Source organism: Barbus barbus (assembly GCF_936440315.1).
Source record: "Barbus barbus genome assembly, chromosome: 16".
NCBI classification, from domain to species: Eukaryota; Metazoa; Chordata; class Actinopteri; order Cypriniformes; family Cyprinidae; genus Barbus; species Barbus barbus.
In genome coordinates this window covers 11,929,433-11,949,799 of record NC_136744.1, presented here as the reverse complement: position 1 = coordinate 11,949,799, position 20,367 = coordinate 11,929,433, and the positions used below count along the sequence as shown (strand labels likewise).

General features: G+C 35.8%; 1 protein-coding gene across 1 annotated transcript; it reads left to right on the top strand.

Annotated features, from left to right (window-relative positions):
• Positions 1–3,920: 3,920 nt before the first annotated feature.
• LOC306882630 (gamma-aminobutyric acid receptor subunit alpha-2-like) lies at positions 3,921–19,707 on the top strand (the record flags this gene model as incomplete). The annotated part of the gene is made up of 9 exons (XM_079437412.1): positions 3,921–3,991; positions 5,158–5,273; positions 6,223–6,290; positions 12,152–12,372; positions 14,092–14,174; positions 14,270–14,413; positions 14,507–14,659; positions 16,693–16,895; positions 17,894–19,707. The coding sequence occupies 9 exons, from the start codon at positions 3,921–3,923 to the stop codon at positions 18,188–18,190; spliced, it is 1,356 nt and encodes a 451-aa protein (XP_079293538.1). The 3' UTR covers positions 18,191–19,707.
• Between the last annotated feature and the right edge of the window lie 660 nt (positions 19,708–20,367).

The following is a 20,367-nucleotide window of genomic DNA, read 5'->3' as shown; positions in this document are numbered from 1 at the left end:
AAGTTTGGGATCAGTAAGATTTTTTATGTTTGTAATGGAGTCTTTTATGCTCATCAAGACTGGATTTATTTGATTAAAAATACAGAGAAAAAACTGTAATATTGTGAAATATTATTGCAATTTCAAACATTGGTGTCCTATTTTTATATTCTTTAAAATATAATTTATTTCTGTGAGGCAACATTGAATTTTCAGCAGCCATATACTCCAGTCTTCAGTGTCACATGATCCTTCAGAAATCATTCTAATATGCTGATCTATTATCAATGTTGAAACTTTTATACTGCTAAATATTTTTTGATACTTTTTTCTTTGATTCTTTGATGAATAAATAATTAAATAGTCAATAAATAGTCAAAATATAAACCTTTTATAACAATTATAAGTCACTTTATATCCATTTAACACGTCCTTGCTGAATAAAAGTAATTTCTTTAAAAGATAAAAGTCAATAAGTAAACATTATGCAAATACATATATACACATTGAAAAAATTACTATATAAATAAGGACTGCATGACACAAGCACACTCAATCTGAAAATTCCCTTTATTGCTGTTCTATGCTTTCTCTCATTAATGCATCACTCGGATGTAGGCTAAATTTATCTTTGCATCAGATTAATCAGTCATCAGACACATACAGTGACAAGGTGAATACGTCTCGCGGTGTGTGATGTATTGCCATGGAGACCGCGCTGACAACAGTCTGCTAACACATGTAGGCATGAGAGACTCGCTTCCGTTCTGCACAAGATAAGATCAAATGTCCAGGCGATTGCTTCTCCATGTGTGCCAAACATGACACTTGGGGGTTATTTGTGATGTTTCAGGTGCATACATAAATAGGGCTATACTTCTCTGTTTTTCTGAATCCTCTCTTTCGCTTTTCAATAATCAGTCAAATAAATATGATTATAAAGATTTTTTACTCACATGGAACACTAAATGTAGACTTTATTTATTTATTTATCTTCAGTATTAAAATGTTTTCCTTTATTAATTTACCTAATGCATGTCTTGTGACTACTGAAGAAACCCTCTTTAGAGCAGAAGTGGACAAAGTACACACCTCCATTACTTAAGTGAAAGTACAGATTCTGCTGGTCAAATATTACTCTGTTACAAGTAAAAGTTGTAAAGACAGATTTTTACTTAAGTAAAAGTACAGAAGTACTTGCTTTTAAAAGTATTTAAGTACCAAAAGTCAACATGTTGTACGTAATACTTGCAATACCTCTGAAGCAACTTACAATACATTACACCAACTGAATACACTGACTAGCTTGTAGTATCTTTGGAATAAAGAGCTTTTAGAATGTTAAAAATAAAAAATTTAGCGCCCCTATACGCATTCCCACAAAAGTAGGATGGTAGTGATCTCACACAGCTCAGACAGTGTGAGCACACATCTATGTGTAGCACCAGAGTGGACAGTGAAATTGCTGTAAATACAGAATGAAAAGGAAGAAAAAAAAATCAAATCTGCTTTAAAACCCAGCAACACATCTGTAGCTGTTTAACTTTACTACAGCAACACTGCTTTAAAAAAAAAAAAAAAAAAAAACAGCAACTTATTTGACATCAAAACAAACATTTTAAAACTGCTGTCTAATCGCTCTCGCTGTACTTTGATGTCACACACAGAACTATCTGTGCAGAGCTGCTTCAAGTCCAACACCTATTGTGTTTTATTATGGAGGAACACAACAGTTTTTCTGTGGCTTTATAGGTAATATTTTCACGTACACAATTTAGCAAAATCAGACAATATTGTGTCTAATATATACCACAATATTTAATATATATCTAATATATACACAATATTAACTTCCTATTATTGAATTGTTGTACATAAATATCACATATCACATTTGCAACTGGCCAGTGTTCAAAAAATGCTTGGAAATCACTTCATGTACAAGAGTGATTACTGATAAACTGTCTGAAAAAAAAAAAAACTTTCTACTCCGAGGACCTTGATAGAAATGTAGTGGAAGAAAAGTACAATATTTTTCATTCAAATGTAGTGACGTTAAAGTCATAAGTTTCCAGAAAAAATAATACTCAAGTAAAGAACAGATACTCAAAAAGTGTGCTTAAGTACAATACTCAAGTAAATGTAGCCTACTTAGTTACTGTCCGCTTCTGCTTTAGAGCTACTTTATGTGTTAAACAAAAGAAAGTCTGATTCTGGTTTATACTGTATATTCCCGCAGAAGCACATTCTGTCCTGGGCAGCAGGTGGCAGTATAATCTCACTTACAGTTTCTTGGGTTTAGTCCGATGGAGGCCATGAACATATACTTCACTCATGCAGATAATCTTTTGATAGCTACAATGGCATTAAAAAGCTTTTGTGCCTCTAAGGGGGAGGGGGGGGGGGGGGGGGGTAAATAAATGTATCCTATTACAAATATATATTCCCCTGTTTATCTGTGAGTGTGAAATAAACCTACAATTTTTTAATCATTCTGTGTATATTGGACTGTGTATAAAGTCACAAATGAACACTTTAATTCTCCTCAGAGAATGTCAATATATTGAACCCAATATAGTTTGGTCTTGAAAGATAGAATAGGCACTTATTTGTAACAATATGTAGTCTATTCTTTGGTTTAGGATATGATCTGTCCAACATTATGCTGCAGGATTTTTTTCAGGGTCTTACATTTCACTTATTAAAAAAACAAGTTTCCCAAGAGTATCCTGAGTTTAAAGCAATAGCTCAATCCAAAATGAATTTTAAGTATTCTGTATATTCATTTTATGTGCTTGGGCCCTGACTACTCATGTTCCCTGTCAGAGCTTGTCTGGATCTCTGGCCATGAATTTCATGTCAGAAATGTCAACAAAATAAGCTTGAAATAGTTCCTTCCTAGAGTATTATCCATGGCAACAAACACAATTAAATGCTAAATAAAGCTGTTTATGTGTGTAAACAAACAAGTAAAAATACATAGCCTAAGTTTTTCTAAATCAAGTTAATACCTTTAATGTGTGTCTTACGAGTTGGCTGCTTGTTGGTTTTCATAGACAAGAATTGCTTATTTGGTCTACACTTGTCTACATTGCGAAGTATGGTATTTATTACAAACAGGTGGAATAAATGAAACTGATGTGTAGTCCATTATGTCCATGCGCTCTCCAGTGGGCAAAAGTGTGAGCTGTGCTGGCTCTAGGACCCGGTGTCCCCTCTTGAGTCTTTTGGCTACTTGCTCTCCGGGCTGACGCCTAGGCTATATGGATTTCATACAAGCCGCTTAAGCCCTCACATGTGCAGTTTAGGCTATACAGACGGATTGTGTGTCTTGGTGACCAGGGAACGCCTCTGGATTGTTTCCGCAAAGATTCATAGAAGAAGGTATATCTCACTTGTCAGCAAGCTCACGTGCCAGTCAGTCTATATGCCTTTGCGCGCGCCCTGGGAGTTTCCGTGAATCCACGGATGAGACGCATCTGGAAGCGTGAGCTCGAGGGGCACAACTTTGTCTCAAAGGTGCTGCGCTTTGGTTGAAACGAAAGGTAATTTGTTGTGTATTTTACATTTTTTGTTTAGTTTGGTAAATTATCGATCAGTTTCCTCGGGCTGTGAACATTTTGAACATCTAAGAGACAGCGACAGTTTTATGCATGATTTGGACAGTTTTAATTGATCTCCTTTAAAATGTAAAGACACTGTAGGTATGGCTGTTATATTTGCAACAGTTTCAAAATGTACAACTTTTGAAACACAAAAGCTCGCTGTCTGGCTCCAGCTTATTAGTGCGCGCTCTGGAAATATGAGTGTGCGCAAACACAAAACGCTTACAAGCAGAAATAAATGTCACTGGAAGTTTTGCCTTGATTCATTCTCATATAAATCATTTTAAGACTGACTTGAAGACTGAAATAACTTCTTTGGCAGGGAATAGCTCAACAATGAATCGGCTACGGGGTCATTCTCATGGATTTCTAATCTATCTGTTTCTGCTGGCTTTATGGCGTGTATGGTAAGCAAAACAAAATACTCTTTTTTTTTTCTCAAGGGAGCGCGCGGTTTTTTCAAGATCAAGCCCAATACACGTGTGGATATTACAACCGCTCTCTCCCTCTTTTTTCTTTCAGTGTCAAAAAAGCTTTTTGGTATGATCGTCTCCATTTACAATATTGCCAAAAATGAAACAGTAGCCTACTTAGGCTACATATTAAAATAGACATAAATAAATAGCCTAGTGTGAAGTTAATATCACATCACCCCAAACATCTAATTCTGTCATCATTTACTCACCCTCATGTTGTTCCAAATTTGTATGACTTTCTTTCTTCTGTGGAAAATAAAATACATTTGGAGAAATGCTGTCCATACAGTGAAAGTCAATGGTCACCAATAGGCTACTGTTTGGTTACCAAAATTTCTCAAAAACATCTTCCACAGAATAACATCAGTCATGCATGTTTGGAAGGACATGAGGGTGAGAGTAATCGATGACAGAATTTTCATTTTTAGGTGGACTGCCCCTTATCTACACAATTAAATCACAATTTAAAGGAATGTTCTGAGTTCAATGCAGCATGTTGAATCACCACCACAGATAATAATTTTGATAATATTTAAAGTACAAATCATAATTAAGACAACTTGGAATAAAAGTAAACAAGACTATAGGCAACCAATGCACACAGTTTTTTCCACAAGTATATTTGATATAGCCTACATATAGGTTATACATAAGACTAATAAAATCAACAGAAATATGAGTTGCGTTGTGTCTTACACTAACTCTGATATCTTAATGAGAAATTGAGTTATTTTTTTAAATATTACTTTGATTGAATAACTGACTTTGAAAATACTTGTGACTGACCTTCATATATTCATAATATTTTCATACATACTTATGGTCACAAAATGAATAATTACAAAAAAAAGCGAATTATACAAACTTATATGTAAATATGCATGCACCTAGAGGGAATCATTAATAGCCGTTTGGAGACAAGTTTGCTAAGATGAGGTCTCAGGTGTTTTGGTACAGCTGTTATGTTTGTGCTTTTGCCAGATGGTCGTCCTCTCATAACTTTATAGAACAAGGTTTGTAGAGAACATCTTTCTCTGCATGCAACTCTATATGTTTATGTAACAGACTTTTGAGATGCCAGTATGTATGTTGTGTAGTTCTGAGACAGATGTATCCGGCTCAGATGCCTTTAAAAACAACATTACCCTCTTCACACGGATCTTGGACCGACTGCTTGATGGCTATGACAACAGGCTGAGACCTGGTCTTGGAGGTAAGAGCGCCTAGGGAATTAGTGCTGTCACATTTCCCGAAGTTGATATTACAGTTATATGTACTTTATGATGTATTAATAAGCAAAATTACTGTGATTGTGTTGTTTCTGTTTAGGAATTTCAGAAATAGCACAAGAAAAAAAATAATGGCTGAATTCAGTGAAATGAGTCATTATTTGTAAGTGACTCATTGTTTATGTGCATTGTCACTTTGACCTGATTTTACCACTGATAAACTAATTATAATGAGGTGTTGATGACCTGATAAATTTCGAGCCACGCCTGAATGAATAAGCCAGCAATCTCATCTCCACTTAACAATCAACAGCCCCCCTGCCTGTGTAGTCTGTCAGTGTTAATATGTATTTATGTGGCCTTTGCTATTGTTTGGAAGCTCTGAGCTTGGCAACATAAAAGACATCATGGATCGAGCGACGCCCACCATGAGGCAAATAGATTTCTTGTGAGCTTTTCCTTTTTGAGATTTAGAGAGACTAGCACACAAAAACACATTCACAGGAGTCAGTGGACATGCGGTCGAGCCAAGAACCAGAATGAAGTGTTGCCATGGTTCCACTAACGATAAGCTAAAGTAATAGTGCACTCAGATGTGAAAAAATTGTCATCTTTTTTTCACCTCTATGTCGTTTGAACCTCAAATTAGCTTCCCTTCATGTGTGAAACACAAAGGAGATCTCAGGCAAAATATCTGAGCTTCCGTTTTCTATCCAGGAAAGTGGATGCTGATTTATCAAGCTTCAAAAAACACTCATAAAAGTACACATGACTCATCTGCTATATTCCAAGACTTCAGTAGTTTTATGTGTGGCGCAGGCTGAAATTTAAGTTGTTCACAACCATACTGCACATTATAATTGAGTAACCTTTAAGAGGAGTTCCTGGTTGATAACATTGTAATTTGGAGTTTCTTTTTGCTGTGTGACATAGATCGAGTGACGGAGGTGAAGACTGATATCTATGTGACCAGTTTTGGACCAGTATCAGATACGGACATGGTAAGACATTCCTCTTCTAAATAGTATTTATCAGAAATATTTGATATTTTTCTGTTGGTTATCTCACTTTTTCTCCTTTATCTACCACATTATCTACCACATATACCACATTATCTCTTTCCCTCAATCCTTGTTTTCCATCTGTTGTCTATTCATAGCATTTGGTACCTGCTGCTGGCTAAAAGCTTTTCTCAGTTCTCTTCTTTTTCCCCACTTCACACTGTCTGCTCTCAAATATTTAGAATAGAGAAAAAGATGGAAGAAAAAAGTTTTCATTCATTCATTCATTCATTCATTCATTCATGTATAATCTTTTACTGGCCAGTGGTGTGTTTTCTAAACCCCACTAAACACTCTCACTATCCTGTACTAGAAAAATCTCTGTTTGTATAGTGTCACGGAACACTTAGAGAGCACCGTGAAAAGACAAAGTCAGGGTCCAAGTGCAGGTAAGGCTGTCTTTAATAATGAAATAACAAGGCAAAACAAAACAGATTAGAAACGGGATACATTAACGGCAACACAGTGCATGTATCCCCAGAGTTTCCACAGTGACAAAGACTAGTACAATAATTAATTCACCCAGGCAGAGTGGTGAGAGAGAGGAGACTATATAGTCTGTGGCAATGGGGAACAGCTGAGGGTGTAATAATGAGTGTCAGGTGAATGATATGCGGCAGGTGTGTGGAGTTAGGGGAATGGAGTCCGGGAGGACGGGAGATGGTGACCTCTAGTGGAGAAAGGAAGAACTGCAGTCCGGACTCGTGACATATAGACCGTATTATGTCAGGACAATCATCACACTGGGTGTTTCTGTCATGTTGTTGTTTGTTTTTTGGGGTGCTCTTGGGAAATCATGATTCTTGAATCTGCAATGTATCTTCAGTTCTCCAGTCATCACCTGTGATGAGTAACCTGTCAGACTCTAGCGAGAGATTTGCATTATTTTGTAAATAATATCAAACACAACACTGCTCTATTACTCAAACGTGTAAAATAAGTATTTTACACTCATCAAGGCTGCATTTATTTGATCAAAAATGTAATCAAACTTTTGAAATTTTTAAATATTATTACAATTTCAAATACCTGTTTTCTATTATTTCAATATATTTTATAATATTTAACATATTTTAATATATTTTAAAATGTAATTTGTTTCTGTGATAGCAAAGTTGAATTTTCAGCATCATTACTCCAGTCTTCAATGTCACATGATCCTTCAGAAATCATTCTAAAAGGCTGATTTGGTGCTCATGATTTTGCTGCTTATTATTATTTTTAATGTTGAAAACAGTTGGGTTGTTTAATATTTTTAAGAAAACCATGCTACATTTTGTTCAGGACTCTTTGATGAATATAATGTTCAAAAGAACAGCATTAAAAATAGAAATCTTTTGTAACTGTTGTTTTCAGTTAGGCTCATCAATGATTACCCATCAACTTCGGTCAGAAATCTTGGTGTAATCTTTGATGAGCAGCTGACCTTCAAAGAGCAAATTGCAAAGATTGCTCGATCCTGCAGGTTTGCACTACACAACATCAGAAAGATCAGGCCCTTTCTGACAAAGCATGCTGCACAACTTCTTGGGGAAGTCGTGGCCTAATGGTTAGAGAGTTGGACTCGTAATCCAAAGGTTGCGGGTTCGAGTCTCGGGCCGGCAGGGATTGTAGGTGGAATGTCCAGCTCCACCCTCAATACCACGACTGAGGTGCCCTTGAGCAAGGCACCGAACCCCCAACTGCTCCCCGGGCGCCGCAGCATAAATGGCTGCCCACTGCTCTGGGTGTGTGTTCACGGTGTGTGTGTTCACTGCTGTGTGTGTGTGCACGTTGGATGGGTTAAATGCAGAGCACGAATTCTTGGCAGTATGTCACTTCACTTCAGTTGTCCAAGCCCTTGTCGTTTCTAGACTGGGCTACTGCAATGCTCTTCTGGCTGGTCTGCCATCAAACACAATCAAACCTCTACAAATGATTCAGAATGCAGCGGCACGACTGATCTTCAACGAGCCCAAAAGAGCGCATGTTACACCTCTCTTCATCTCCTTGCACTGGCTACCAGTGCCAGCTCGCATCAAGTTCAAGACACTGATGCTTGCATACAGAACTACCACAGACTCAGTACCCTCCTACTTCCACTCACTATTACGAACCTATATCCCCTCCAGAAGTTTGAGATCTGCTAGTGAGCGACGCCTTGTGGTACCGTCACAGAGAGGCTCAAAATCACTCTCCAGAACATTCTCGTTCACCATTCCTGGCTGGTGGAATAATCTTCCCACCCCTATCCGGAACGCCGGATCCCTGGCAATCTTCAAGCAACAACTGAAAACTCATCTCTTTCGGCAGTACTTGACTTCATCCTAAACTCAAAAAAAAAAAAAACTCACTCTTTCCCTCTATCTTTCTCTGCCTCCCTTACTAGCTTGTACTTATTTGAACAATGACTGAGACTTGGTGTTACGAGCACTTCCTCTGTCTGATTGCCTCTTCAAGATGAATCAAATAATGAATAAAAGCGTCTGCCAAATGACTAAATGTAAATGTAACATTATAAATGCCTTTACTTTCAACAACAACAAAAATCTTACTGACCCCAAACTTTGAAATGGCATTGTAGATATATTTGTAATTATGATTATAAGATAACATATAATTATGGCCTATACAGATTACAACACTACATTTTAAAAACTAAGATGATTGATACTATAACTTCATACTATACTGCTAAAAAACTGAATCCAGACTGTTTACAATGTAGTTGGATTTCTTGACATTGATTTTAGAAGAAAGTTTGAAAAAAAAAAGAAAAAGATTGCTATTATCAGCTATGCTCTAACCAACAGTGAATTTTCAAGGTGTCATGAACTGCCTTTGTTTTTTCTTTTGTACTGTTCTCAGAGTTCCACTTATAATAATCAAGATTTGTACATCAAAAAACATAATTTAGAAGTAATAGGCTTTTTTTCTGTCCTGATTTAACCCCCCTCATCAGAACGCTCTATTTGAATAGGCGTGGAAGATTTTAGACTGAAGTAAACACCCACTGCTATGATTGGCTAACAGTTGTACAAGTTTGACAGTACATCCTTCATAGATGAACGCTGCTGTCATTTAGATCAAAAATGCATAAATACTCATATATAAATACTCATAATTTTAGTTAATGATTATTTATTCTTCTAGGATTATGTGTATTTTTATATTTATATGCGTCTTTTATGTAGTTGTTTGATTGGGGTTTTTGATATGTGTGAGCAACTGGATCAAGGAATTTCCCTAAAAGGAAGAATAAAGTATTATATAATCTAATCTAATCTAATCTAATATCAAACGATCTGTAAAAAGAGACAAAGCAATAGTGACCACTTAATAAAAAATGTGACACTTGTGTGTTGCGACATTACTGTCAGATCCAATATAGTTGGCACAGCCTCGTCTTTTAGTTTTAATCTTTCTGAAAATCCTGCATTAAATTGTGCCTTATTTGTAAATGAATCCAGGGTAAAATTAAATGAACAAAGGACCAAGTTCACGGTGACACGGTCTGAAAGTGATGCAGTCTGGAACTATATTAAAAATTGGCTCTCTCGTCATTTACCCACTACATGCATCGGTGGGCGGGGCTAAACAGGCAGTGATGTAGAAGCAGGCATTGATCTTTTTCTGCGGAGGTGGTGTTTATCCACATTTTTACGTCATAAATTGGCACATTCCACAAGCTGTCGTTTTGGCAGACTGGCTTCAATATAAGCTCATTTTAGACTAACGAGAAAGTTTTGAGTTCTGAAAATTACAGAATGTTTTATAGCACAATGACCTCTTATATGTCAAAAGATAATTTCTCAGTTCATAACCCCTTTAAAGAATTAATAATATTGCTGTAATTGATCCTGATATAGTCACAGAGATACTAAATCCATCTAGTGTTGTTACACATAAAGCTTGCTTTATGCCCCCTTCCTTTTGAATGATTAGTCTTTAGTTTTAGTGTTCCACAATTTCATGTTCCTTTGAACATTATAATGCCTTAAAATAGACATATACTATGGAGGATCACAAAAGCAGGTTATTTTTATCAGTCTTACTGTGCCACTCCCTTCAGGCCGTGTGGTTATGATATGACAGAATGGAAAGTGACAAGTGTTGTCTTTTTGCTTGAGGAGTTCTGCGGGACTCCTGCATAATGGAGGGTAATGTTGCAAGACGTTTGCAAGAATATCAAATGACCAGGCAAGCTTTCCTCAAAGTTTGTTCGAGTTGAATGTTTTAGATTTTTACTGGAATTAATGTAGTATGGACCATAATAGGTTTGTTCCATACAGTATGATTGTGACATTGTGAAAGCTGATGGAGGATGGATGGAAGAATGAGAAAGAAATGAAGCATTACAGATGGGCTCTGTGAGGGCTGGGGAGCCCTGGCGCTCCAGTGACAGCATGTACTGTCACACAATATTATCTTTCCTGTATGAGTGTGGGAGTGAATAAGTATTATGTCTTACGTACATAACATTGTGTTTTTCTGTCTCTGCGCTGCCATGGAAACTGGATGCCTGCCTTCACCCCAGGGGTCGGTGCATGGCAGCGCAGTGCCCGAGGGATTGGGATATAATGCAGTGATGTGAAGCGCTTCTGACACTTTCTAGTACTATAGAGAGGAAGATGAATCACACATAATATACAGACAATGAACATATTGAGTGAACTGAAAAGTTGCTGGCACTTACTGAGGGAGCCCATACAGTCTTACTTTTAATACTTTTCTTTTAGCTGTCTTTGAAAGGTTTACAGTGACATCCAGTGTCTGAGACCTCATTGAATATCTGAGATTTAAAATCAAATTTCAATTGCATTTGTACATAACATACCTATACACACAAATGCCATCTACTGTATTTTCTATTTTGTATATTGTGTGTATTTTCTTTAAATATTTTTTGCATAATGTTATTTCCTACTTATTCTATTTGTATTCTTTTTATTATCTGTATCTTGTCTGTCACTGTCATTCTGTTGTGTTGTGGAAGCTTCTGTCACTAAAACAAATTCCACGTATGTGTAAACTTACCTGGCAGTAAACCTCTTTCAGATTTTTATTTTGATTCTGATTAAATCTAGAAATAAAGGATATGCCATTAAAGCAAAAAGTAGGACAAATAAATACTACGAGATCTTAAAATATACACTGCTGTTCAAAGGTTTGGTGATGTTTTTCCCCTCATATGCTCACTATTTGATCAAAAATACAGTAAAAACAGTAATATTGTGAAATATTGTTACAATTTAAAATAGCATATTTTATATTTAAATAATTAAAATGTATGTAAAATTTAAAATCATTAAAAGGTTATTTATTGCCGTGATGGCAAACCTGAATTTTCAGCTGCCATTATTTCATTATCACATGATCCTTCAAAAATCATTCTAATATGCTGATTTTCTGCACAAGAAACATTTCTTATTATTGTGAATGTTGAAAACAACTTAATATTTTTGTGGAAACGCTGATACATTTTGATCAGGATTCTTTGATGAATAGAATGCTAAAAAATAGAAATCGTTTGTAACATTATAAATGTCTGTACTGTTTCTTTTGATCAAATAAATGCATCGATGATGAATAAAATCTTTGTTTTAATATATCAAACTCAACTTTTCAAGTGGTTATCCTGATAATATCTTTTTTAATAAAACATACAACTGAAATAGACCAACAGCAGCATTTAGACTTTGGATCCCACATTGAATGAATACATATTTTCTGTGTCAGGTATATATTGTCTGATGCACACATCAGCACTGAAGAATGTCTTGCACTCTTATCTGCCCTGGTATGTCTCTCTCCGTTCTCAGGAATATACAGTGGATGTGTTTTTCCGTCAGCGCTGGACAGACGAGCGGCTGAAGTTTAACGGGCCAATGAACATCCTGCGTCTCAACAACCTGATGGCCAGTAAAATCTGGACTCCAGACACTTTCTTTCACAACGGCAAGAAATCTGTGGCTCACAACATGACCATGCCTAACAAACTACTGCGGATTATGGAGAACGGCACTCTACTGTACACCATGAGGTACCCCTGTACTACAGTTTTCAAATAAATTAATCAAAATAAATAATTGGTATGATAATTAATTCACCAAACTATTCATTATTTATTACATATATCAATATTTGATAAGAAAAGTCCCCAAAATCAAGATAATTGTAAGTCATTATAGCAGCAGATGAGTAAATCATTGACTAGACATTACAAAAAGTGGCTTTGGAAGTCAAAATATTGTTTTATTTCCACTTCAATAAACACAAATGTGACCCTGGTCCACAAAACCAGTCATATGGGTAAATTTGGTCAAAATTAAGATTTGTACACCATCTGAAAGCTGCATAAATAAGTTTTCCATTGATGTATGGTTTGTTAGGATCGGACAATATTTGGCCGAGATACAACTATTTGAAAATCTGGAATCTGAGGGTGCAAAAAAAAAAGAAAAAAATATTGAGAAAATCACCTTCAAACTTGTCCAAATGAAGTTCTTAACAATGCATATTACTAATCAAAAATTAAGTTTTGATTTATTTACTGTAGGAAATTTACAAAATATCTTCATGAAACATGATCTTTACTAAATGCCCTAATGATTTTTGGCGTAAAAGAAAAATCTATAATTTTGACCCATACGATGTATTTTTGGCTATTGCTACAAATATACTCCAGCGACTGGTTTCGAGCTGGTTTTGTGGTCCAGGGTCACAAATGCCTTAAAAAAACATTAAAATCTAAAGACCGTAAACCAGCTATACACAACCATACAAATATTGGGAGTTAGTAAGATTTTTAAAAATGTTTTTCAAAGACATCTGTTATGTTTATCATGGTTGAATTTATTTAAAGTCGGCATGAAATGGAAGTTGCGATTGTCTTTTCTTCTCTACTGTGACATATCTGAGTGAAACAGCATCTGAAATGAGAGGGCGGGACTTGATTTCGTTTTTCGGGAATTGATTGGATCGTTGGAAGTTGGGGCGTTACTAAAAAAATGGAGGCATATCTGAAATGCCAATTTGCAGTTAGTGGTGGGGTATTTCTCTCCACTGGATTCACCGCCGACACCCAAGCATGAATAAATGTCTTATTTATTAGGGATGACGACGAACATCAGTGGCACAAAACATACCTAAACAGCGAGAGAGAGAGAGACTGCCTGAATGACTGAGCGAATCCTCCATCAGGTTAAGTCATATTCATGAAACAAATTAGTTAGCGATGTCCTAAGAGTAATGTAGTCGTAATATCCTAATATCTTTTCAGTTTAAGGGTAACATACTCGCTTTACCCTTGGCACTTTTGATTTCATGCCGACTTTAATCCAAACAAAAAAACAATAACACTGTGAAATATTGTAATGTAACTTTCAATTTGATATATTTTAAAATGTAAATATTTTATTTACATATATTATTAAAATTTACATATATAATATTAAAATATTATTTCTCTGAATTTGCAATAAGTATCACTCATTTATTTGAAATAGAAATCTTTTGTAACATTCTGAATGTATTTACTGTCACTTTGGATCATTTTAATGCATCCTTGCTGAATGAAAATATTTATTTCTTCTAAAAAATTTTACTGACCCCAAACTTTTGAACAGTAGTGTATAATTAACGGTAAACTTGAATTGCTCTGATGGTGGGAAAATTCCTTTTTATAAAATTTATGACAGCCCTAGTAAGAACACATAATTTTGAGGGGTGACTGTTTTATAAAGTTTGTGTATTTGTGCAGGTTGACAGTGCAAGCTGAATGCCCAATGCATCTTGAGGACTTTCCAATGGACTTTCATTCATGTCCGCTTAAATTTGGCAGCTGTAAGCAAAAATGCCAATCGTTTATTTTATTCCCATGATGCCTAATGTCTTTTTATTCTTTGGGTTTTATTAAAATATATTGTGTTTTTGTATAGATGCTTACACTCTGACAGAGGTGACGTATGTTTGGACACGTGATGCCACCTCATCGGTGGAAGTAGCTCCAGATGGATCTAGGCTTAACCAGTATGACCTAATGAGACATACTGTTGGCAAGGAAACCATCAAGTCTAGTACTGGTAAGACATTCGCAACCAGTCACAAAATGATCTGGATCCATATGCTCCTATCCGTCGTTCCTCCCTCTCTCATGTTTCTTTCCTGCTGTGTAGGTGAATATACAGTGATGACTGCCCATTTCCATCTGAAGAGGAAGATTGGGTACTTTGTGATCCAGACGTACCTGCCTTGCATAATGACCGTCATCTTATCCCAAGTCTCTTTTTGGCTCAACCGAGAGTCTGTCCCCGCACGCACAGTTTTTGGTGGGTGAGCATGTGTTGTGTAATCAGAACATAATGTGGAAAGGGTTTTAATTCAGTTTACAGCACATTTGTATTTTTTGGCTGTCTACATCTTTTCGATGAAAAATCAATTTAGCATGCTGAATTTGTAGTTCTGATGAAATTACTGATGCAGTCATGGATAAAGCTGATGTAGAGTGTGTACATTTTTTGATTTTCTCTAGCAATTTCAGTTTCCTTCTGAACTCTAGGGATGAATTTGAAATGGCTGTGAGCAAAGGCAAACAGCTATAAAAGTTGGCCTCCGTGTGTATTTGTGTGTTTTTGTAGGTGAAAAATGTATAGTTATGTGCATGAAAGTGTGTATTTTTGTTCATTCAGTTGGAGGAAGCCTTAGCATCTATAAACACATTTAAATTAAACACAGACTCGCTGGGGGAATTCGCTAAGAATGAAACACTGATAGCGTCTTTTATTCACACGCTTTGTTGTTTTAGTGGCCAATTCACTAAAGGAATTATGCAAATGAGGTAAGCACTCATGAATTGCCAAACGTAATTTGCACACCACAATTCTACATCTTGCATCAGTGCTCAGTTGCAGGGGGGATGTAGTAAACTACCCGCGTATGGTGCATTTTACTGGGACTGTACAACATCACTCCAGCACTGTGATCCAGGCACCTCCTGTAAATTGGCTCTTTAAAATGCTGGTTATATGATTATTTGGTCATCATTTGATTAGTTAATGCTGCCATGATGAAATTGAAAAAAAAAAAATCACAATGGCAAAATTGAATTATGCATGGTGCAGAGCAGTACCAGCACAGATAGTAAATGGCTCAACCAGATTGCATGAAACTTTTTTATTTGCATTAACCCTGCCAAAATCACAATGGTTTAACATTTGAAAATAAAGACATTTTGTTGTGGTTTTACAGTTGTACTATAAAATTAAATGATTTTTATTAAACACTATATTTTGTTTATTTATATTATAACACTGTTACAATATATCACTTTCACTATGATTGAATTTATTTGTTTAATAAAAACAATATTGTGAAATACTATTAGAATTTAAAATAACTGTTTTCTATTTTAATGTATTTTAAAATGTAATTTATTAAAGAAGCCATTATCCATTTATTTGAAATAAAAATCGTACAAAACATTTGATCGATTTAATGCATCCTAGCTGAATGAAAGTATTAATTTAATTTTAAAAAATCTTACTGACAACAAACTTTTATTTTATAGTATAATAACATTACATAATATTGCATATAATTCATACAAATTATTACTATTATAGTCATATTGAATAGGTTAAAAACAGTGGGAAGATTTTTCTTTCTAAACTTAGCACTTTATAGTTACTGAAAGAGGTTTGAGCTGGTTCTTGTAATGAGTAAACTCAAACTTTTCAAGCTTTTCCGCAAATCATTCTGCCATAATGGTATGTATTGCATTTAAGCAGATCTTCAGAGTAAAAAGTATTTTTTTTTAATTATAAAAGTCAATTTATCATTATTTTTATTTTCCTTGCAGATGAACTCCTGTATAAAATCACCCCAGTCATTCTAGACTGATTGATTTTTTTTTCTCCAAACAAAGCCATTCAAATCATGTAGTGAAAATTCCCTTATCGACCTGAAAGAAAAGTCTTGAGTTGATTGAAAAGATAAAAGTGAGATAAAGAAAAGAGCTTTTTTGTGCATGTTTTCTCCCTAATATCTGTTATAATGATGAATATGTTTGGATTGATTTATTTTCCCGGAGGATGCAACAATTCATTAAAATTGTTTACAAAAAATAGAAGATCATCTATATAAAATGAGGACAGGAGGTTCACTTAGGGCATGTGACTGACTGCTGAAACGAACACAATTTCATTAGCCCAGGGCATTTGTGATTACACGTGTACATATGTGCTGTCTCTTCCACAAATGAGTGAACGGCATAAATGCTGGTAATTATCTGCAGTGAGGCATACTGCACTAATGCGGTATATACAGCGCTCACGGAGTCTTTTTTGTTGATATTTTTGTCTAGGTGTGACTACAGTGCTAACGATGACCACTCTGAGTATCAGCGCTCGAAACTCTTTACCAAAGGTGGCCTACGCCACAGCCATGGACTGGTTCATCGCTGTGTGCTACGCATTTGTTTTCTCTGCTCTCATCGAGTTTGCCACAGTAAACTACTTCACCAAGCGCGGCTGGGCCTGGGATGGCAAGAGCATTATCAATGATAAGGTAACCATGACGACACAGACTAGGCTTTGATTTTGGAGTGGAGCACATCTGGTAGCTTTGATTATTGTCACTGAGAAGAAGGGTTATTTAGATGAGGGAAATCAACACTGTTAATTCAGCACAGTTAAAAGGAAAATTCACCCAAAAATGAAAATTTGCTGAAAATTTACTCACCCTCAGACCATGCAAGATGTAGATGAGTTCATTAATCTGAATAGATTTGGAGAAATGTCGCATTACATCACTTGCGCACCAATTGATCCTCTGCAGTAAATGGGTGCCGTCAGAACAAAGGGAGTCCAAACAGCTGATAAAAACATCACAATAATCCACACGACTCCTGTCGCTTCTGATCAAAATATTAGTCCATAATCCATAATGACATTTCCTCCAATAAAAAAGTCCACTTCCTGTTGTTCTCTCACCTCAAAGTCAAATTTGTTTATAACGGTTTTCACTTGTAAACAGTGTTTGATCTGTGCATATTTCTCTCCTGATTCACACAAGACAACTTTTTCACCGGAGAAAGCAATATTATGGACAGAGGATTAGTTTTAACCAGAAACAGTGGTTTGAAGTTAAAAATGATGGATTTACCATATATCTTAATGATGTATTTATTACAAACATGTACCTTTTCACGTCACAAGATGTTAATTGATGGACTGGAGTGGTGAAATACTTGTGAATTATTGTGATGTTTTCATGATTCTCATCTGGCGGCACCCATTCACTGCAGAGCATCCATTGGTGAGCAAGTGATGTAACGTTACATTTCTCCAAATCTGTTCCGATGAAGAAATAAACTCATCTATATTTTGTATGGCCTTAGGGTGAGTACATTTTTAGCACTTTTTTGAGTGAACTGTACTTTTAAACACATCATTTTGAACGCTGTCTGGCATTGCGTGTTTCTGTTTTAATACTATTATAACGTTTAGCTTAATATCATTGACTGATCATGTAGCACTATGTTAACTAATTTCTTCTGACTTCAGAAAAAGGAGACGTCCGTTATTAAAAAGAATAACGCATATGCAGTCGCTGTGGCAAACTACGCGCCCCACATTGCAAAAGACTCAGCTCTGCCCACTGTCTCAAAGAGCGCCACAGTGGAGCCCAATAAAGCTCAGCCAGCGGCTAAAGAAGCACCGAAGACCTTCAACAGTGTCAGCAAGATTGACCGTATGTCCCGCATCATCTTTCCAGTGCTTTTTGGCAGTTTTAACCTGGTTTATTGGGCCACGTATCTCAACAGAGAGGATGGTGGTAAGAACATGGTGCCCTCCCAATGAGCCATTAGCTATTGCACATACAATCATTCCTTTACTACAAAATTATAATAGTTGCTTTTGTACCAATTCTTCAGTGTACTTTTGACCTGACTGTATGGCAGCTTTCTGAAATGAATGCTTTTTACAGCCTCCTTACAATCTTAGCACTGCCAGAACAATTTAAAGAGCATCTTATCATACTTTAACGGGACAAATTAACTTATTTCCACAGCTTTATTTTTGTATGTCGTTGTGTGATTTTTCCTTGCCTTTTAATGCAGTGTTTACTGGCATTTTCATACAGACCTCTGTTTTTTATTTGACTACATTTGTGTATTATATATTTATAAATATCAACCTCCACTTAAACAAAGTGTTTATGTCAATGTCAGTTGTATGGCTAAATTATGAATTAACGATATACTGTTTAATATGAAAGTGCATACATACTAAATGTGATAGCTGTGTTGTTTTGTTATAACTGCACTACAGTATCTGTAAGACAGATCACTGCACCTTTATATTGACTGATGTAGCATTTCAAGTCAAATGAAATATGACACTTTATTTTCTGATTGCGTATTAGCTTTCACGCACATCACACAGCTGTGCATCTAATTCTCAGCCATAAGCACTGCTCCATCAATGAAAGTGCACACCCACACAAGGTTTAAAAGTAAATGATTCAGTGAGTTTGTTTGAAGCACCACAGTGCTGTGTATTGTTGTGGAAACTTTGATCCATTGTGCTTTGCACTGCATTCGAGCCACTGCTGTTTCTTTGGTTCACAGTGAATGGAAAATGCTGCTGAGATGTTCCCAAATAGTTTGGGCAGATTTACATTTTTAATTTGCTTGGGTTGAAATGAGGGCGATATGTCGGTCTTCTGTATATGTTACTCAAACGGTGAAGCATCTAAGGTCCAGGCCACTGATACTCGCATTAGCTTAATGTTGCAACAGTGACATGATGTTGTTTATATGGTATTTTCAATATATGTCTATTGTAGCTTCATGATTAATGCAGATATAATAGTTGTTATGGGCTTCTCAGTATGATATATTTGCCTAATGATGCTATGAAAATGGGAATCAAAATGTACTGTTCACTCAATATATCATCTGTCAAACATTTTCAGAGTTTTCATTACTAACATCAACAATCATGACAAGTGTAAACGCTTGAATGAACTACTGTGGGCTTACTTTTAACAGCTTTTCAATTTGCCATACTGTTCTCAGTTTTCTGCCTGGGCAAAGAGACAGCTCCCTTGTTGACTGAAATAAAGTGTTTGCAAAGCCAACATGGCTCAGTTACTCGCCTTTTGAGTAGGTGATCGTGTTTGTGGCCACTCTTTTTGCACTGTGCACCTAAAAAATGTCAAGGTCCTTATTGCTAAAAAAAAAAATTCTCAGCTTCACAACCAAACAGCACAAACCATTTTTATTTTAGTGTCATTGAAATCCTTTTGTAGATTTTTATTCATTTTAGTTTGTTTTTATATATTCTGTTTTCATATTAAATTAAAAGTTTTAGTCATTTTGTTGTGTTATGTCATTTTTATTCTTTTTTATGTGCCTATAGAGGTTTTTTTTCCCTTCAGTTTCAGTTTTTTGGTACATAAAGTTAAAGGAATAATTCAGCCAAAAATGAACATTTGCTGAAAATACACTCACTCTCAGGCCATCCAAGATGTAGATGAGTTTGTTTCTTCATCAGAACTGCAGTGAATGGGTGCCGTCAGAATGAGAGTTCAAACAGCTGATAAAAACATAACAATAATCCACAAGCAATCCACATCACTCAAGTCCATCCATTAATGTCATGTGAAGTGAAAAGTTGCATGTTTGTAAGAAACAAATCCATCATCTAAGTGTTAAACCAATTTTTGACAAAATAATAATCCATAATAATGCACCCTCCAGTGAAAAAGTCCATGCCCTGTTGTCCTTTCACATCAGAATCAACCAAAATATTTGTTTAGAACTGTTCTGGACTTTTTGTATAAACGGTGCTTGATCTGTGCATATTTTTCTGCTTATTGGAACAAGATGACTTTTTCTTTGAAAAAAGCAATTTGGAATATGGATATAGTTTGAAGCTAAAAACGTCTTGATGACAGGCTTGCTTTTCACTTTACAAGATGTTATTTGATGGAATGAAGTTGCATGGATTACTTGATTACTTGTGTTTTAAGT